The sequence below is a fragment of the Peromyscus leucopus genome, chromosome 4 (assembly GCF_004664715.2).
Source record: "Peromyscus leucopus breed LL Stock chromosome 4, UCI_PerLeu_2.1, whole genome shotgun sequence".
Lineage (NCBI taxonomy): Eukaryota > Metazoa > Chordata > Mammalia > Rodentia > Cricetidae > Peromyscus > Peromyscus leucopus.
Window position 1 is genome coordinate 139,839,222 of NC_051066.1, and position 21,383 is coordinate 139,860,604.

At 51.8% G+C, this 21,383-nt stretch overlaps 1 protein-coding gene across 1 annotated transcript in view; it reads right to left on the reverse strand.

The window, feature by feature from the left end:
• Positions 1 to 2,174: 2,174 nt before the first annotated feature.
• The window catches only part of Jph2 (junctophilin 2), a 59,591-nt gene continuing 40,382 nt past the window's right edge, over positions 2,175 to 21,383 (reverse strand). Inside the window, exons 3-6 of the mRNA XM_028868413.2 lie at positions 8,093 to 8,211; positions 5,340 to 6,055; positions 4,624 to 4,718; positions 2,175 to 3,867 (exon numbers count right to left, since the gene is read on the reverse strand). Coding sequence (XP_028724246.1) covers positions 4,638 to 4,718; positions 5,340 to 6,055; positions 8,093 to 8,211 — 916 coding nt within the window. The 3' untranslated portion in view covers positions 2,175 to 3,867; positions 4,624 to 4,637. The remainder of the gene's footprint in view (positions 3,868 to 4,623; positions 4,719 to 5,339; positions 6,056 to 8,092; positions 8,212 to 21,383) is intronic.

Sequence of the window (21,383 nt, forward strand, 5' to 3'; positions counted from 1 at the left end):
TCAGTCTTTACCGAACCCACAGCCTCAGGACACACAAAAAAAGCTTGTTTACTTTTCTGTCCTTTTCTCTCCTTCACTCATTTTTTGTTTTTGTTTTAATAAAAAAAAAAAATATTCATTTTACATATCAATCGCAGATCTCCCTCTTCCCTCCTCCCTCCCCTCCCCCACCCCACAGTCAGGATTTAACCCTGGAAAACAAGACCACGTCAGCATGCATTCAAGGGCTGTGTTTTACCATTCAGATGTTGTCTTTTATTTACATAGGTGCAAGGCAAATTTCCATATAAGTCTGTCAAGCTTGGCGCCTCCAACGGTATCACTGGGCTGGTGTCTCTCAATACAGCCAGCTTCTCTGTCAGTCCCTCAGGAGTGATAAAATCCCAAATGTGACTTGCAGAGTTCCCTTCTTTGCCCCCAAGGCCATGGTCAATTATCACATTACTATCCATTATTATCCGTTAGTCTCCACCTTATAATAGACCTTAAATGACTCCAGGGCCACGTATCAGGGGATGGGCCAGGAACTAAGACTATAAAAGACGCCAGGCTGTGCTCTGTACATGAGTCACCAGGGGGTGCCCTTCTGGCCTACCTACCTGACTCAGTCTCCAAGATTCCAGCAATCTTCCAGCATCCCAGAAACCCCAGCCAGTCTGCAGACCAAATGACCACCGGCTGGGTACCCATTTCCTTCCCCTCTGTGGATTTTATCAAAGCCTTTGCAGGTTAAACCCATTTTGTCCCTATTCTCACTTGCACTGACCCTCCTGGGGTACCCCACAGGCACCCTTCTTCCTGGGAATTATGGGGGCATAGAGTTTTCACATCCTCTTCACCATCCAGAGTCTACCTATATGGTTCAAAGCAGCTCTCCTGGGAGGAAGGCTGTAGGGCAGGAACCACTCTTGGTGAAGTGGAACCAAGACAGAGGAACGAAGGCAGCCTCGGGGACACATTGCCAGTCGGCAGCAGTCCTAGACAATCAGAACTCCTGATGACATATGGCACAGCTTGGGTGGTGACGGACTGTCCTCTTGAGGTCTCCCTGGCCACGAGCTGTGAGGGAACCTTAATGGGCATTGCTTGTTCCCAACCAGAGCCTTCTGTGGTTCCCTCCAAGAACCTGCTGTGGGCAAGCCAGTGTAAGCCCACTTCTTCCCTCAGCCTCTGTGAAGGGTGAGATGGCCCTGGGTCCTCCCAACGAGACAGCCTGTGACTGCTTAGCTGATGCTCAAGTCATCTCCACTGCCTTTGGGCTCCTGGGGTCCCTACATCAAAATGCAAGAGAGTGTAACCACAGATATCACTGTGGGAGCAATTTTTCCGCTGCTTTCCATAGCTGGACTCTACATAAACTTTGGTTGATGTGTGTGTGTGTGTGTGTGTGTGTGTGTGTGTGTGTGTGTGTGTGTGTGTGAGAGAGAGACAGAGAGACAGAGAGACAGAGAGACAGAGAGACAGAGAGAGACAGACACAGAAACAGACACGGAGAGAGAGAATGTGTATGTGGTGCACTTGCCTTGTGGGTACACATGGGTGCCAGGGGTTGACATCAAGATGTCTGCCTCAATTGCCTCTCCACCATATTTTTTGAGAGAGTCGCTCGTTCAGCCTGGAGTGTACCATTTCAGCTAAGCTGGCTGACCAGCAACCCCAAGAGATGGAGTCACAGGCATACCTTGCTGTCCTCCGCTTCTGTGTCGATTCTGTTGCTCCAAACTCAGGTCCTCGTGTTTACACAGCGCTTACTCACGGAGCCAACCCTCCGGACCCTTTCAGTCCTTAATGTGATGCTCATAGTAACCCCAGGAGGCGGGCAGGGTTACCCCCACTTTACAGATGGGGCAATACAAATGGAGGCTCCTGACATAACGTGTCTAAGCCAAGCCTGGAGTCCAGAGAGCCTCCGTCTCAAAGGGGCAGGCTCTTGCTGCTGCCGTAGGCTAACCAGAGCAGCTTTTGGGAAAAGATTACAAGAGATGCATGGTCCTGGGCCTCTTCTCCAGACTGGAGGCCCCTGGGCTGCCCTTCAATGCTTTGTAGGAGCATCTTCAGAAAGAGGATGTGATATAGTAGGTCCTGCCATCTCCCAGCCTCTCCCTCTGTCCTTCACCCAACAGCCCCCACCCCTCATCCTGGACCCACAAGCAGACACCACAGCACAGCTGGAGCTGTGAGAAGATGCAGATTTATTTTTGGCACAGACTTGGCATCCTGAACCCTAACCCCTCATTCCAGACCTCCTAAAACAACCCTGATAGCTCTGACAGTCACAAGCATGTCCCCCGGGCTGGACCGGACCCAGAGTGGAGCAATGACCTCAGAGCCAAGGCCTGGAGCCTGTCACCCCTAAGTAACCTCCACCCACCCCATTCCCTAGAGTCCAGGAAAACCCAACCAGGGGCAAAGTCCTGCCCACACTGGCTGGAACAGCAACATCTTCAGACTCCTCTTTGTAGAAAAGCGATTCCAATCAAGTCACCAAGGCCCAGCTGTGCTGGGAACAGCCAGCGTGACACTCAAGGAGAAGATGCCCGTGGACTGAGAAGAAAAGGAAGCTGACCTTCAATATCCATGTTCAGGGCTGCTCTAGGGGGAGGTCTGGCTTCCATGCCCAACTCCCAGAGGTCCAAAGAAATGAAGCCAGAGAGTATCAGCAGCTTCCTCCAACTCAGCTTGGATGCTGCTGCCTCCTCTTCCCTAAGCTTGAGGGGCCTGGAAACTATTTCCTTCCAAGCTCCTGGAAATAGGGAACCACAGGTCCTGGGCTGCCATACCGCACCCGGCAAGCCCAAGGGCCCAAACACGCGGTGTGGTGCAAACGTCTTTAAGTGAGGCGCATGCAAGTAAACCTTCTGCCAAGCACAATTCGCTATTGCACGGGCTGCCCCCAGCTGGAGTCCGGACTGACTCCCGTCTTCCTCGATAATGCTTGTCTCCAGCTCTCTCTGCCAGAGAATGTGCACCAGGGATATAGCCCTTGCCTTCCACGGGCGTCCATGCCATGCTCCCGATCCCATAGCAGATAAGCCAATTCATAGGACATCACAGTAGCTGCAGCTCTCAGGCCTAGGGTTCCTACATGACGACCCAGGGCACATCAGTGACCCTAAATGAACTCCAGCCTCGGGCTCAGACACACTCAAAATCAGGAGCCATTAACAACATACCTTGCCTTCTTCCCACCCTTTCCCAGACCCCGATAGGTGACTTCCCAGTCAAAGGCTCAGATGCCCAGGTCTCCCCTGAGACTGGTCCTAGGGGATGCCAACTGGACCGATGGGAGGATGCAGGCCATTACATGCTGTATATTGAACTGGGCTTCTCCATTTCCTACACTGCCTTCCAGAACTCTGTAAACACTCTGGAGCAGCATGGACTAGACAGGACTGTGCTTCTCCAGGGTCTTCACACCTTCACTACCCAAGGGACTTCTGCACCCCTCATCTTCCTGGGTGGCCTCAAGCCATCAACCAGAGTACTAGATTGGTGGTTGCGTAGGAGGAAGAGACTTGTATTAATATCTTGCTTTGGTGACGTCTCTCAAAACACACAAAAGCCCAGGGAAGGGTGACAGGGCAAGGTGAGGTAGGGCTGAGGATAGATGCGGGAGCTGGTCAAGGGGCTCGGGGCGGCCGGGGCTCTTCCCTCAGGGCATCCTTTGCCCTGCAGGGTACCTAGACATGCTCTTCCTCGGGCATCCCGGCACCCAACGGGCTCATCCCAAATGGGCTCAGGGGAGGCCTCCTTAAACATCCATGGAGTGGGTGGAGCAAGGCTTCAGTCCACAGTCCAGTCCTCCTGGGACACCTGCTTGGCATTGCGGAAAGACAGGTCCTGGCATCCCCAGTGCAACTCCTGGCTCTGCAGGGAGACAACACCAGTCAGCAGAGGGAGATGGCACCCAAGGCTGAGCCACACACTGGGCAGGGCTGCTTTGCAAGGGAATCAGAGTCAGGTCCTTATGCCTCCCTCCTGCTCCCCGCTGGCTCACTGATGAAATCCCTTCCCTGCCACCTCCGGGGTCACCTCTCCTGTTCTTTGAACCCCAAAGCCATCGGTGCCTGAAGAAAGGGCTCCCAGGTGTCCAGTGACACAGAGAACCTCCCGAGCTCAGCATTAGACCCCAGAGCTGAAGCCGCAAGGCTAACACTGCCACTGGTGACTACCCAGTGCCGGAGCAAGGACTTCCTCTCTCCTGGGCTGTCTAGAAAGCTCCAGTCCACACTAAGCCAGGATCGAAGCAGGGGGTCTTTTGGGGGAGCAGGGCAAGATGTAGTATGGCCAAGCTCCAGACTCGGGCTGTAAGGTTTGCCCCAGCAGGAGGCCGGTTCTCACACCAGAGAGGGCCTCTGTCCTTTAGCCTAGGCCTAAGTTCCACCCTAGGGGAGACAGAACCAACTAAGGGCATGTTGAGGGGCAGAAACCTGAAGCTGGTGGGGCAAAGTGGAGAGAGGGGGCAGTCCAGTTGAGTGTGTGTGAGCACACGAATGTGGGGAGTGCAAGGCATATCACACCTGTAACACTGAGGGATAGGCTTTACCTAGCCACAAGATCACGCCCGGTACCGAGTACCAAGGCCCGCCACCCTGGCTTCCAGGCTTCAGTCTCTGGCCATACCTGGTAGATGAGGGTCAAGTCAGGAGATGAACGAATAGGATAGCCAGACCAATGTTCAGCAGGATCACCATACAGATGAGGACAGTGTTGGGTACCTGAAGGCATGAAGAAAGGCCACCTTAGTCCTCAGGACCTCTAGACACCCCCACATCCCCAACCAGGTCACAAGGCTGGCCAGAGGAGCAGGGGCTTCTGGAAGGATCTGCCTAAAAGCATCCTTGTTTGTTCACAATTGGACCCTGCACCCTGCACGTCTGCACCAGACCATGAGGGCTGGGAGAATTCTTGGAACTGATCAACCCAGTCCTCCGGGGCCTTGAAAGGACATGTGGCAAGCCACATGGAGGGCGGTCTGGGATTCCCACCACTCGCCTTCCCAACTATTAGCTTTGCGCTCTGCTGCTGTGTTTGCTTCCTGGACTCCAAATGAGGCCCATAATTCAAGCCCTGTAGGGATCTTCCTCCACCCCCAGGAAGCCCTCCCTGCTGCGCCCTGAACAGAGAGGTGGCTGGCACCGTGGCCCTGGCCGAATGCCACAGACTCTATTGCTCAGGCTCCCACCTGCAGCTGCTCCTCTACCTAGTGTCCCACTGCCACTGGAGTGCTGGAGTTGGCCTCCATTCCCCCAAGTCACCCCTCACTCTGCGTGTGCGACACACACACACACACACACACACACACATCCCGCCTGGAGCCCCTCTGTCCGCATCCTCACCTCCTCCACCTCCACCTCGGCCTCTGCTGCCAGGGCCACCTCCTTACGACCCTTTTTCTTGGCCTTGCTCAGCCCCCGGGCCTCCGTCTTGCGCGCCTTGGCCTTGGGCTCGGCTTTAGGGACGATGGGCTTGGGCTCCAGAGTAGCCGGCGTGGCGGGCACCGGACTTCGCCGCGCAGGGGGCTGCTCCTCTGGGGCGGTGGCGGAGGCGGGGGACGGGGGCGCCGAGTTGGATCCGGAGACCTCGGGCTCGGGCTCGTCCTCCAAGGGCGGGGGCTCGGGAGGCCCGGTGCGCACGGCATAGCTGTGGTAGCCGCGGTACATCGCCACCTCCGGCTCCCTCGAGGGCGCGGGCGGCGGCTGCAGCGCCTCGATGGCCATGTGCTCCGAGGGTGGACGCGCCGGACTGCGACGTCCGACGCCATCGGACGGCGTGGCGGGCCTGCTGCCCTCCCCGCCGGGCTCGCCGTTCCAGGAGCCCGGACTCAGCAGGCCGTCCTTGGACGACCCTGGTCGGGGCCTCTTGGGTTGTGGGGGCGTCCCGGCCGGAGATGGGGGTCCGACCTCGGGCTGCGGGGTCTCGCGCTCGTGCAGCTGCGGGCTCTCCCGGGGCCGCTCCGGGAGGCCTGCGCCCGCGCCCCGCTCCGGGGGCTCCAGTAGGCTCTCCGAGTTCTCCAGGATCTCCTGGAGCAACCGACGTTTCTGATACTCCGGACCTGCCAGGGACAACAGAAAGAGGTAGGCTTCGAACCCAAGGCCTGCTGGGCCGTCCTGGGCCAGGCGGGCAACCTCTGTGAGCCGTGTTCATTTACTAAGCCGCCACTCACTGCACCGAGGATCAGGCTGTGGTGGAAGCAGTCAGTTGTAATAACTGAGATAGGTGAGATTGTGAATTCTGTCGCACAGACGAAAAGGAGACCCAGAGACGTTAAGTCCTTTGTCCAGCATCACACAGCAAAGGGCCGAGATGATGCGCCTAACTGGTCTCTTTCCATCCATTTGTCTGAAAAATGGGCCTAATCACCCCTATTCTATTGGAAAGTTTACTTGCTTGCTAAAGCCACTGAGGCAATGGTCGCCCAACGCAGGCTAGTGCTGTGCTTCCTGTGACCAGCAGGGGGAACACTGTGACCAGAAAGAAGTCGCGCCCTCTGCATCACAGACAGACCTAGTGTCCCTTTGGATAGCGAGCTGCAGCCAGAATGTTTCCAATGCACTAGGCATGTTGCTCACGTACACCCCCTCCGATGCAGAGGACCCCAGTCTCCGCGCTCAGCAGCAGGCGCAGCTCTGCCAAGCGCAGTCTGTGCCCCTCCCCGACTCTCTTCACTCAGCCTTACCCCCGCTGCCTCCTGTACCATCTAGCTTGAGTGCCACTCAATTCCATTCCTGTGCCTCTGAACCTGCAGCCCCCTGTTCTTGCTCCATCTGCCGGAGCACCTAGTAGGCCTACCTGTGCAGTGTTTCTCAAAGGATGGTTCTAGATGCTCCATCACCTGCTCTGGATCTCATTAAGTGTGTCACTCGCTATCTCCACCCAGACCCACTGAATCAGGAACTCAAGAAAGCGCCCAGTCAGTGTCAAGTCAGACCCCACAGACCTGGCCAGGGCCCGAGGTCCTGGTCTGAGCACTCAGTCAGCCCTTGATCTCTATGTGCGATGCAGTAGACAGGAGCGGTGGCCACCGCAAACTCACTGCAGCCTTTACATGCATTTAGTTCACGGCCAGAAAGTAGGCACCATTCTTGTACCTAAGTCACAGCTCAGGAGCTGAGTGTGACCATTCACCTTGCACCACATCCCAAAGCTGGTGAGTAGCGGGCAAGGCCTTAAACACACGAGCCTGTGTTAGCCAATGCAAAGCTGCCTGCGTGACTCTTTCTGATTCTGGGTCCTAGCTACACATCCTCAGAGCCCAGCATGTTGCCTGACACACAGGCAGTGCCTGATCAACGCCCCACTGTTGCGGAATGTTTAACTATGTAAAGATGGGTTATATTTGTTTAATTATGTAAAGACGTGTTGCTGTTTTACCTCGCCTGCCTAAGGCACCTGATTGGTCTAATAAAAATCCGAACAGCCGGTAGCAATGGAGGAGGTACAGGTGGGACTTCCAGGAGAGGAGAGTAAGTAGGAGGAGGAATTTAGGCTCAAAAAAAGGAGAAAGAAAGATGCCAGGGAGATGCCAGGGGCCAGCCAGCCATGGAGAAAGCAGGAAATCAGGACATACAAAATGAAAGAAAGGTTAAAAAGCCCCAAGGCAAAACATAGATGGAGAGAAACAGGTTAAATTAAGTTAAAAGAGCTAGTAGGACAAGCCTAAGCTAAGGTCGAGCATTCATAATTAATAATAAGCCGCTGTGTCTCTACTTGGAAGCTGGTTGGTGGCCCACAGAAAATTCCAACCACACCCCAGAAACTTTGGAAAGGAACAGAGAGCCATTTGACACACACACACCACCATGCACCAGAGACCTGCTCACATCAGCAGCATCAGCTCCCCTCGACTGTCTTGCCAAGATGGGGGACAAGAGACAAGCTGGGGTGGGTCTCAGCTGTCCTGCCCCAGTCTTGCATAGAGGCAGAGATGTGTGCCCCCCAGGAACCCCTCATCTCCCATTTGTACCACACCCACCGGTTCCAAAACTCATAGGCATTCAGAGCTCCACTTAGGCATCTCCACCTTGTAGCAGGTGAGGAAAAGCGACCACCGTGGGACTCCCCTGACCACTCCACCCATGGCTGGCCCTACCTGGCTGGTAGAAGTCTGGGGCCAGCTCCTTGGCCAGTGTGCGGGCAATGTTGGATTCCTGGTTGGCAGCCAGAGCAGCCTGTTCTGCTGCCTCAGCCTTGGCTTTGGCGTGGCTTGTCCTAAGGAGACAATAGGATGGGAGATTTAGAATCTAGCCCTCTGCACATCCTCTCCAAGACAGAGCGAGTCATCCTGGACGGAGGTTCTCACTTGGGATGTCAGTGAGTATCACAGCCCCCTAGCCCAGACTACTGGGCAAAATTCCCTAGCCCAGTCCTCCAGTTTCTGGGTATGCATAGACTGTATTCCCCCAGCCTCCCCTATAGTTAGGTATGGTCAGATGACTGCATTCTTCCCAGTGCATTCTGGGAAGAATATATATATATATATATATATATATATATATATATATATATATATATAAAGACAATAATGTATGTTAATTTCTAGGTCTGATCAATAAAGCCCTTTTCCCTGTGGCTGGTTGAATACAGAAGAGGCTATCACCCTAGAACAGGGTGTTTCGCCCCTTTCATGTCACAGACTCTCTCTCCCTCCTTTGGCCAACTGATGAAGGCTGTGGATTCCTTCTCCAGACAATATTATCGAGACAGGGTCTCACCAGGTAACCCTGGGAGGCCTGGAGCTCGCTATGTAAATCAGGCTGGCCTTGAACTCCCAGAGATCTGCCTGCCTCTGCCTCTCAAGTACTGGAATTAAAACCATGCACCATGACATCTGGCAGAACAGTGTTTGTAGTTACAGTTACACAAGAGACAGGCAAGCCTCGGCAGGTGAAGGTGCTTGCCAAGCTAGTCTGAAGACTGGAGTTCAGTCTTGTGAACCCAAGTAAAGGTAGGAGAAAACCAACTCCACAGAGTTGTCCCGTGACCTCCATGCAAACATACACACCCCAGAAACACACAATGATAATAATATCAACAAGGTTTTAAAATACGCAGTGTTTGGAGCTGTGAAGAGCTGAAGCTGAATTGGCACACTTAATAAAATATTTAAGAACAGCTCTGTGGGGCTGGAGTGATGGCTCAGTGGCTAGAAGCACGTATAACTCTTCCAGATGACCCAAGCACGGTTCCTAGTACCTACATCAGGTGGCTCATAACTGCTTGTAACTCTGGCTCCAGGGATCCAACACCTTTTTTGAATTATTGAGCACCTGCATTCACATGCATATACCCATATCCAGATGCACAATAAATAATAAATAAAAGAACAAATTCATAATGTGATAACGCATATCCTTTTTCACCAACACTAAAAATGTCTACCAGGTCTCCTAACCACCACGATTTGAAAGTATAAATGAGCATAGCTAGATGTGGTGGCTCACATCTATAATCCTAGCACTTGTGATTTCTGCTAGACACAAAGTCACAGGTACAGCTAGTATTCCTATGGTTTATTGCCTATTCCCAGAATTGAAGAAAATGCCAAACTTCAGTTCACATGTGCACAGACACTTTGGATACCTGGCCAAGACCTTCAGGGAACAAATGCACCTGCATGTGCCTGCCCTAGCTGCTGTGAATGCCAGCTGCCCATGACTCCATGCCACCCCAGAGAACTGCAACCAGCAAAGCTACCGTGTTCAAAGTAAAAGTGCCACTTCCCCAACCCCAGAGAGCCTCCGACAGACTGGATGACACCAGCCCACTCCCTCTGTGACCATCACACCCACAAGGTACAGTTCCCACCCCAGAGTCCCCTGTGCTCAGACCAAACACATCTGAAGCTGAGATCAGTCCTTGCTCAGCCCCTTCCTTTCTGATCTATCTGCTTTTCACTGCCCCCTCTCCTGAAAGCATTCTCTCAGCATCACTAGCTTGGGAATCACCACCTCAGGCCATGTTTCTGGGGATATGGATGGTGGGGCGTTTACCCACCAACCCCACAGTTCCCCAGAGTTTTCTTGAATGTGAGCAGCAGGAAATATTAGATAGAAGGATTTATTACGGAGAATATTGCCGAGATAAACAGATAGAAAATAAAGGATAACCTCGAGAGGACCTGGAACCTTTTCCAATGGGCCTTGACTGTCTCTGCCCCAGGGTAATTATAGAGACGCCAAGGGGTGGAGCAAAAGACCTCCTCCCCCAACACAGCCAAGTGCAGACCATCTCAGACACCTGCACTCAGGTCCGTGGTATTTTTTTTTTTTAAAAGATTTATTATTTGTTATGTATACAATGTTCTGCCTGTATGTGCATCTGCAGGCCAGAAGAGGGCACCAGATCTCATTCTAGATAGTTGTGAGCCACCATGTGGTTGCTGGGAATTGAACTCAGGACCTCTGGAAGAGCAGCCAGTGCTCTTAACCTCTGAGGCATCTCTCCAGCCCCAGGCCCATGGTCTTAATCATCCTCTATGCAGACATGTTGGGTAAAGCCAGGAGGAACCGGAAAACAGGCTCCCACAATGGACCCCCTAAATTCTGTCCACAGAATCCCTGGTGACCTGCAAGAAATGCAGTAGAGGAGCTGGAGAGATTGCTCAGCGGTTACGAGCACTGGTGCTGGGAATTGATCCAGGTTCAATTCCCACACCCTCATGGCAGCTCACAACCATCTAAAACTTCAGTCCTAGGGGATCCGATGCCCTCCTCTGGCCTCTGTGGGCAATGCATGCATGTGGTGCACATACATTCAGGCAAAACACCCATACACATACAAATAATTTTTAACTAAAAATATATATATATACATTTTATTAAAGAGTGGAGGACCTGAACCTGTCAGTCAGTGTGTAGAAGGAAGACTCCCCTGCAGTCCCACACTGGAATGCTACAGGAACCAACTTTAAACATCTGTCATGTCACATGCTTGACATTGAAGAGATATTTGTATCAGCTGTTGGCACAGTCTAACATGACTAACTGGAGAACAATGCTTACCTCAGTAAAGCCCTGTTTGCAAACAGGCCAGTCTGAAGGAGTTTCAAAGGATAACTCACTAGTCATCAGAATGCCTTAGGAAGCTAGTGTTCCCACTCTCCCCATTTCACATAGGAGGAAACTGAGGCACAGATAGGTTAATTAGCCTGCTGAAGGGCAGTCAAGGAATGTGGAAGTTGGCACTTTTGACCTTAACCCCAAATTCTGTGCACGTAATGACTGCTTTGGAGTGTCAGATGTGGCCAGAGCTGACACCCTGACTGGGTAAGGCAGCTCAGCCCCGCCACCTGACAGCAGAAGTCTGGTCATAGCTGTGAGGTGTGCCCCGAAGGGGCAGGAAACCATACAAGAAGACTTCTGATAGAGTGTCAGCGGAGGTTGGCTGCTGGGCAGGGAGGGGTCCAGTCCGGCATAGGGCCGGAGACTTGAAGAAACCACCTGAGGAACGCAGTGAAGAAGTGATGGTATTGTGGAACTAGAGTCCATGCTCTGCGCATAGGCTTGCCTTCCAATCAGTCAGGAATAGTGAAGTCTGATCTCCAAGTCTCGCAGGTCAGATTCCCAGGCCCCGCCTTCTCTACCAGGCCATACTGTCATACTGCTGTTTGCTTCAGAGGAAGGAATCAGTCCATGAACATACACACAGGCACCCGTGTGCACACACAATCCAAGAGCTTCCCAGGTCGTGGTGTATACACACAGACACCCGTGTGCACACACAATCCAAGAGCTTCATGGTGAAGGGCAAGGCTTTGGGGAATCAGAAGCTTTGCCCCCCTTCAGCTTTGGCTCTGTGGGTTCAGGTGAGGTGAGACACTCAGATGCGAAAGAGCTCAGTAAACAAGACAAATCATATTTTATTTTATTTTTCACTTTTTTCCATTTGCATGTGTGCCATGTGCACGTGTATATATACGTTCTGCATGTGTGTAGGCACATGTGTGTGAGTACATATGTGTGCTCACGCATGTGGAATCCTGAGGTCGATGTTGGGGATCGTTCTCAATAGCTCTTCCATCTTACTCATTGAGACGGTCTCTCAAGCAAGCCCAGAGTCTTGCTAGCCAGTTTGTTCCAGGGTCCTGCCTCCACATTCTAATGATCGGATTACAGGAGTGCTGCCGTGCCCACTTGGCATTTATGTGGATTCTGAGGACTGAGCCTCCAGCCCGCATAATTTTGCAGCGTTTTAACCACTGAGACACCCAGCCGCCCTAAATCATATTTTAGTACAATATTTTACAGTAAAATTAGTGCAAAAATAAAAAGCCAGATGAACAAACTAGGAAGAATATTTGAAATAAAGACTTACTTGGTATCTACACCTCACCTTACCCCAGTTCAACCCCACTAGGACTCCAGAGCCTCGCCTGTGGCTTTCTCTTAGTGCCTCAGTTTCCCCATCTATAGGGAGGAGACGATAATCCTCCCCTTGGAGAGTTCTGAGAAATGAAATGTTCCCCACATCGTGATGACAATTTAAACAGATGATGATGGCGGTGGTTAGGGCCAGAAGACATTTTTGACATCGGAACAGAGTGTCCCCCTGCTCAATCGACCTGTGTGTGGGTTTGTGTGAGAAAAGGCCCTGTGTTTGGGGAGCCACTTCCCTGGGAACCTGAAACCTCAGGTAGAGAAAAGAGAGACTAGGCCAATCTTCCTGCTGAGAAGATGCCCTTTTTTGGTCATGTGAGCTGAAGGACTCCTCTTTTCTGCCGACTTGGGAAGCTGGCAGCCAGCACAGGCTCGGAGATGGAGGTGGCCACACTGTCCCAGGCATGAGGGCTTCGGGGATGGCAGGAAGCATGCGCCTCTGTCCACCCCGCAGACTGGCTGGCTGACCCCTTATCAGCCTTTCCCCTTTCACCCACTGGTCTGGACTCTCTGGCTCCCCAAGCCAGTCACACCCCCGTCCCCTGTCCGTATGTCTCCACCCTGTCCGTATGTCTCCACCCTGTCTGCATCATCCTTCTCCATACATGCCCTGCATGTGTGTCCAGAAAATTTGTTCATCCCTATACCTAAGGGCCTCACCTTGCAGGAGCTTCCGACATGCTCTCACTGTAGCCCGGCTCTGCTACATAGCATGCTTTCAGGCCCTTCCACTAGAGGTGATCTTTTGGGGTGGGAATTACCACACCCAGCTCAAGGTAGCCTTCATTGGGTGCATCGGGCGACCCTGGAGTGAAGGACTAGTGTGGCACTGCTGTCACCCAGAGGCCACAGCTTTCAGTCAGGTGCCACTCAGTGTGTGGCCACTGCGCAGGCAGGGCCCCAGCATCATCACCACCTGGGGCTCATCAGAAAGGCGAATTCTCAAGCGACACCAGAAACCTACTGATGCAGAATGAGAGTGACCTGTGCCCCGCAAGCTGTCCAGCCCCTCTGCGGCCGACTCCAGTTTGAAAAGCAAGTATCCACAGTGCTGAGGCCAGCTCCATCCCCGGCTGTCCCCCGCCTGCTGGTGGGGGTGCAGGCTAGGGCCCTCGGATGGCTGTCTTTAAGCACCTGTGGCCCTCCCCAGCCCAGGCTGTAGGAGGAGACACGGGGGCACTTCCCTCCGACCACCCCGTACATCTGGACATGGCCTCTGGGTGAGGGTCTCCTGGGGTGGTGCTGTACCTGCTGGGGGAAGGGAGGGGAGAGTAACTGGGGCAAGGGGAGGGGCAGGCAGACGGGCTCTTCTGGGTGGCTTTTGGATTATCTTTCAGCAGCTGGGTTAAAAATAAGGTTGGTAGTTCTGGAACGGTACAGGGCCATCACTCAGCACAGCCACTTTGGGGAGCATTTGCCCCGCGCTCCCCACACCTCTTTTTCCCACCTCTAGGCTCCTGGCTGCTTGATCGGGGCCAGTGTTTTTCCCTGTTGCCTACACCACATAGTAGTGGCTTCTTCAAACCAAAGCGTATGCACTCTGTCTCCAGGACTTAGCTTAGTCTGTTCCCAGCCTTCCCCTCCCTCCATACTCAAGACCCACGTCAATGCACCAGTTCATTCACTTACTACAACTTTTTGGAGTGTCTGTCATGAGTCAGGCACTATTCTGGGCCTCCTCAAACACAACTGCCAGCAGAACACCTTGAACCCCCCTTAAAGTTAGTGCCGGGCTTGGCCAAATTCAGCCCCTGGTCAAATACAGCCCCTGCCTGTTTTTGTACCACCCTGGCTAAAAATGGTTGTTTTATTAGGTGGTTGGAGAAAAAAAAAATGAAGGAGTAATATTTTCTAACATGAAACCGGTCTGGGATTCAAATTTCAGCGTCTGTATAAAGTTTTAGTGGAGAGCAGCCACACTCACTCATTTGTGTACTGTCTGGAGTTAGGCGGTTGTCATAGAGACGGTATGATGAGCAGAGTCAGTATTTCCCTTCTGGTCTGTTACAGAAAAGTCTGCAGCCCTCTGTTCTAAGGCAGAAGCAAACATTTCTTCTCCTGAGATCACTAATGTTCATTGGCTTTCTGTTGAGCACTCTGCACTCGGTGTGTGCCATGGACGACCGGACAGGCATGGACATCATGGGGTACAGTCATGTTCTGGGGATCCAACCATCCTGCCCACCCGGTGACCCTGGCACACATCCGAAACACTACGGCGGGAAACACGTCATTAAGGTGGTCAGCTAAGGCGCTGCAGAGAGGCCTCGCTTGGTGAAGGGCTGGCTGTGCAGTTTGGATCCCCAGCACCCACGTTAAAAACTAGGCTCAGTGGTGTGTATCTGTAACTGGCACTGGAAAGGAAGAGTCAAATGGTCCTATGGGGCTCGCCGGCCGGCCACTCCAGCCAAATTGGTGAGTCCCAAGGTCAGGGAGAGGACCTTCCTCAAAAAATAAAAAATAAACAAACTGGAGTGGATTTCCCCCTCCACCCTTACCCAGGTTCCAGGGGATGAGCCCAGGCCCCCGGACTCCACCACAAGCACCTTTACTGTCTGAGCCTCTGGCCAGCTTTTCACTTCCTTAATGATTCTCTTCGAAACACAAAAGCCCTGAGTTGTAACGAGGCCCAGTTACCTTTCTCTTTTGTTATCTGGACTTTTGGCATCATATCTAAGAAGGTTTTCACCTAAACCAAGGTCACGAAGATTTCCTCCTATATTTTCTCCTATGTGTTTTACAGTTTTCATTTTCCTACTTAGGGATGAGAGGGTTGCTTCTAAGAAAAAAAAAAAATGACAGAGAGATTAAGGGTTCACACCACTTCTAAGATAGATCTTGCCACCATTTTACAGGTGGGAAAACTGAGGAAGAGAGAAGTCGGTCACTTACCCATTGATTATTAAAGTGAAAGCTGAGCCATGCATGGCCCCTGCTCTGGAAAGATGAAGAGTCTGGGGGAGAGACAAGACAAGGTGAAAAGTCTTAAGAGGGGAATGAATGGAAGGCCGTTGGGAGGAGAAAGCCCACTGGTCAGGTTACTCGGCCAGAGCTGGCATTGTATTATTTCTATCTTATAATATGTAAGCACATATATAAGTTTATTTTCTTAGTTCCACTTTCTATATTTTAAAGATATATTTTATAAATATTATGCCATAAAATAATACTAATCCCCTGTAGAAAAAATGGGAAGCAAGTAGTAGTTTTATAAAGGAGAAATTGCCCCTTGTATTTTAGTGTTTGGAGGGGTTAGGAGCATAGGTGTAAGAATGGGTGGCTTAAAGTTCCTGTGCCTTGATTTTTTTTTCCATCTGTAAAATGGTGATATAAATGACCCTAGAGTCATAGCATGGAGCTGCTGAATTATACAGCAATAAACAGAAACCACTTGGCATGGGCAGGCCCTGGTATGATGATTAGTCTCAGTTATCAGCTTGATGAGATCCAGGACCATGTAGGAGACAAACCTCTGAGCACACTTATAGGTGATTATCTTGACTAAGTTGGTGGAGGCGGGAAAACCTGCCCACTATAGGTGGCACCAATTCCCTGGGCGTCGGTTCCAGCCCACATAAAAAGGAGGACGTGAGCTGAGCACAAGTATTCATCATTCTCCGCCTCCTGACTATGGATGTGGCATGGCCAGCCACTTCAAGCTCCTGCTGCCTGGCCTCCCAACCCCCCTACCCCATGATGGACTATACCCCCAAAATGAGAGCCAAAACAAACCCTTTCTCCTTCAATTTGCATTTATCAGGATATTTTATTACAGTAACTGGAAAAGTAACTAAAACGCCAGTACAGAGCAGATCTCATGTAAGTGTTTGCAACCTTTGAATGTGGATATAATCCATTTAAAGTGGGCATCAGAGGTGACACTGGGGGTGTGGGTTCCAAGTCTATGTGATACCTGACCCCTCAGGTCCTAGGCAGAACCTCCCCACTGCAAAGCTCATCCTAACTCCCCCGGGATGGAGGGGAGGGTGCCTCCAGATTGTGTTTTATGTGATGATAGTCTGCTTACAAGAGGACCCTCCTGTACAGAATCTGCTCCAGTGATGGAGAGATGGTCCTTCCAGCCTTAGACCAAGAGTTGGCTCGCTGGGTGTTAGCTGCATTCCAGCCACTTGTCCTATTCAGGTGGCTGAAAAAATAGTCCCAGAGATCCACCTCCTGATCACAGACACCTGTGAGTGTCCCCTTGTATGGCAAAAGGCCTGGCAGATAGATATGAGCTAGGGACTATGTTGGGTTAGGTAGGTCCTACATGCAATCACAAGTACAATAAGGCACTCTAGGATGAACTGATATGGGGGGAGGAGTTGATGTATGGGGGCCAGAGATGTGCCCAGAGGATGCAGGAAGGGCCATGAGCCAAGGGTCAGGGTGCTGACCATTTGAAGCTGGAAAACAACTGGACTCTCATTCCAGAGCACACAGTAGGAACCAGCCCTGCTAACACTGGACTTCAGCCCAGAGCACACAGTAGGAACCAGCGCTGCTAACACTGGACTTCAGCCCAGAGCACACAGTAGGAACCAGCCCGGCTAACACTCGGCTTCAGCCCAGCCCCAGAACTCAAAGAAAGAATCTTTAGTGCCAAGTTTGCTGTCATTGGTTGTAGCAGCAACAGGAAGCTATGACTCCTATGTCACATTCATTTTTTGAGACACCTCAGCTCCCTGGAGAAGAAATGCTGGCACAGAAAATCATTCACCTAAAGCTTGGAGCTCGAGAGAACCAGAGTTGACCGGAACTGAGCCCAGATTCCTAGCACCAAAGCCTTCATGTGGGTTGTCCATTGCCAAAACTTCACCTCCAGTCACAATCCACAACAGCCAGCAACTGCAAACGGCCTTCAGCCATTCTCTCCCTTCAGGAGCATTCTGAGGACCCTACATCCTGGCATCCTGTCTGAGGGGCCCCAGAACTGGCGGTCACCCGCAGGGTCCCTCGCTTCCCTGAGGAGGTTGATCTGTGGGGCTAGTAGTTCCTGGTAGACTGTGAGACTGGGGTGGAGCCACACTTTGGCAACTGGAGAAGCCACAGCAGGGAATCATGGGCCTATAGGTCCACCAGAGCTTACTGTGCCAAGGACAGAGGTCTTCAGAGCCACCCAGGGAACTCCCAAAGCAGTTCATTCATGGGCTAAGGTACAGTAGCAGGACGCTTGCCCAGCACGTGCCGAGCCTCAGTTTCCAGCACAAGCACAAAATGGAAAAACAAAGACAAACAGAGCAGTGCACTTATTTTGTTTTGTTTTTGGAGGCAGGGTCTCTCTATGTAGTCCTGGCTGTCCTGTAACTTACTATGTAGATCCAGCTGACCTTGAACACTCGGAGATCCTCCTGCTTCTGCTTCTTGAGTGAGTCACCACACTTGGTCCACACCTCAATTTTTTTTTTTTTCTTTCTAGACAGGGTTTCTCTGTGTAACATCCCTGGCTATCCTGGAACTTGCGCTGTAGACCAGGCTGGTCTCAACTCACTGAGCTCCACCTGCCTCTGCCTCCCGAGTGCTGAGATTGAAGGTGTGTGCTACCATCGCTCAGCTTCACACTTGCAGTTTTTAAATGACATTTTATAAATGCCTGGAAGAGTAACCCTTGAAGCAGTAGCACCCATGTATTTGCTTTGAAATCTGTCTTCCTAGTGTGTGCATACCTACACTGGTTTGCTAACAGGACTGTGAACGCAAAGACTCAACCGAGCTATCAAGGTTAAGATCATGGACTCTAGCTATGATCACGTCATCTGGATTTGAATCCCAGACGCCCACCCTTCCTAGCTGTGTGACCTGCACAGGCCACTTAAAATTTTCTGCATTCCTCTTCCGAAAAATGAGGCAACCGGGCAGAGTTCTCAGATGGCTCCCGAAAGTCATACCCTGGTGTAATTCCCTCCCTTTGAATGTGTGCTAAATCTAGTGGTTTGCTCTAACAAACAAAGTGATGGACGCCCCTTGGATACAAATTTATAAAAGACTGTCACTCCTCTCTGGCTTGCAGTCTTCACTAACAGGTGGGTAGGCTGGGTAGCCAGCCCCCACACACCAACAGGAAAGGGGCAAGTCTGGACTTCCTTTGCGACTCCCACCAAAATAAGATGGAAGGGCTGAGGCCATAGCTCAGAGGACCGTGAGTAGGAGCCCCCCCTCAGGCTTACAGGCTGCCTCAGAAGGCCTCCCACAAATGGTAGCTGCTGGTTTTTGCTGACAAGGTGCTTTGTTTGTCTCCTCCAGGTTGAACTTGCCACCCTGGGCTGTCTGGGTCAGGTGGGATCGTCCACCCCAGAGCTTGCTGACTTAGCTCTGATTGTGCTCAGCCTGACCCACCCACCTGGTGAGAATGAGTCGTCCTGCCATGGCATCTGCAGACCCAAGTCAGCAGACATCTCCTGCCTAAATAAGGACAAGGCACCCAGGAGCATTCTCCCTCAGGAATGTGACAGCTGAGCTCTCCCGCTCAGCACCGCCCCCCGCCTCCGGCCCCTCCCCAGGTGGAGCTCAGCTGTGGCATTCCAGCTTTCCCCAGAGTGCAGCCCCCAGTGGCACCAGCACCCCCCTCCGCCCCACCCCAGAGTGAATGGAAACCGATAAGGACTCTGGGAGGAATTCCAAGCAGTTCCCATTTGCTCCTGGGACCTGGCAGCTCATATCCCCAGCACCTCCCCTGAGACCCCGCAGGAAGAAGCCCCCTGAGGGATCCCTCCCACCCACCCACAAGCAGAAATCACACTCCTGGTTCCAAAGGCTGTTCCAGTGACTAACCAGTGCAGGCCATGCCAGGCACCAGGCTCGAGAAGAGATGTCCACCAACACGGCCTCACATACCCAGTCAACAGCTGTAATGAACAGTGTGTCCCTGTATCCTGGGATGTGGGAAAGCCTACAGCCACTGTGAGCACACTGTCAGCAGATCAGGGGACCTATCCCAGAGGTTCCTGCTGAGGGAGGGTTTGAACCACACAGCCTCTGGTACAACGTGGCCTGGGAACAGCCTCTCCCCCCCCCCCCTTTTGTAAACTTTCTTTCTTTTAATTACATTTATTTACTAGCTGATTGGCTTTCTTTTTCTCTTTTTTTCCGTGTATGTGTCGGGTGTGTGTGTGTGTGTGTGTGTGTGTGTGTGTGTGTGTGTATGTGTGTACACATATTACTAGTGCATGCATTCATGTGTGTGCTCATGTGTGCTTGTAGAGGCTAGAGGGCCGCCCTGTGTGCCATTCCTCAGCTGCCATCTACCTTTGTTGAGATAGGCTCTTTCACTGGTCTAGAGCTCCCCAGAGTGTGCTAGACTGGTTGGTCAGTGAACCCCCTGGGGAGGGGTCTACCTGCCACCTCTTTTTTTCCAAGCTGGTACTATAAGTACATTGCCACACCCTTTTGTAGTTGGTCTGTTTTTATTAGATTTATTCAGTTGGTATTTATGTGTGAGTGTTTTACCTGTTTGTCTAAGTACATGCACCACTGGTGTGCCTGGTACCTGTAGAGGTCAGAAGAGGGCATCCAATTCCCTGGAACTGGAGTTACAAATAGTTATGAACCACCATGTGTTTTCTGGACATTGAAATCAGGTCCTCTGGAAGAGCAGTGAGTGCTCTTAACCCCTGGGCCACCTCTACAGCCCTTGTTTTGTTTTGTAATACAGGTTCTGAGTTTGAACTCGGGTCCTCATTCTTGAGTGGCAAGCCCTCCAGTGACTGAGCCATCTCCCAGGCCACAGCTCCAGTGACTGAGCCGTCTCCCAGGCCACAGCTCCAGTGACTGAGCCATGTCCCCAGGCCACAGCTCCAGTGACTGAGCCATGTCCCTGGGCCACAGACCTAGTGACTGAGCCATGTCCCAGGCCACAGCTCCAGTGACTGAGTCATCTCATCAGCCCACACCCCTACTTTTTCCTAGTCTGTGACTTCAAATGTGTTGTTTTACTTTCTGTGTCTTGGTTTCCCCTTTGTGAAAAGGGGGACATCCCAAAGTCTTGGTGTTAATAGTCTGACCCATCTCTTGAAATCCTGCCCCTTGGTGCCACCCTGCATCCTGATGTAAAAGCCTCATTCTAAGGAAAACCCCTCCCCTTCCCCCCCCCATTCCCACGAGGTGTGCACACCTCTACTTTCTCTCCCTTCTCTTTCTTCCTTGTTTCCCTCTTTCCTATCTTTCTCTTTATCTTTCTATTATAATAAACTTATTTCTGCTTGGAATCAGCATCTGGGTTGTGAATGTCCACCTGCCCCCGCCACTGCCATACCCGCATGGCATGTCTGGCCCACCACCACATCCACTGCAGCATGCCAGCATGTTTTCCCTGCACATGCGGGATACCCTCGGGGTCCCCCATGCAATGTGTCATAACACTTGGTACCCAGGGGACCAAAGACTTTATAATCCTAAGAAGCTGTGAGTGTGTACACCTGGAGCCAGCCAGGACTGCCTCAGACCTAGGGACTACACCACTAAGAAAGCCCACTAAGGCCAGAGATCACCCTGTCTCTCTCACAGCTACAACCCCTGCAGCACTGAATACTATGCCCAGCACACAGTAGGTCTACAGCTACGTCAGTGAGCATTATACCCAACACATAATAGGTGTGTGCAGTTTGAGGTTTGCTTGGTGTAACAGATTTGACTCTCAGATTTCCTAGGAAGAATAACCCACACAATGAAGGCATTTAAAACCAATAACATTAAGAAACTTGATACAATAGTTTAGAATCATTTGCTGAGCCCTTCAAGAGGTTATGGGCCTGGGTCTGGAGTGGTTGAAAGAAGGAGCAAGAGGTGTCCTAATGGGAAAAGACAAAGAAACAACAGGTTCCATTTCTGATGACCAACCATGGCTAGTTAAATAATGAGGAAGGATGTGGAGGGCCTGAGACGCTATCAGCAAGCTGTGGGGCCTTGGCTAGGGCTAGGGATATAGTCATGGGAACAAGTCAGAAGGGAGCGAGCACTGAGGGGAAGGGGGAAAACAAAGAGAACAAGATCAGTGAGGTGGACTGGGAC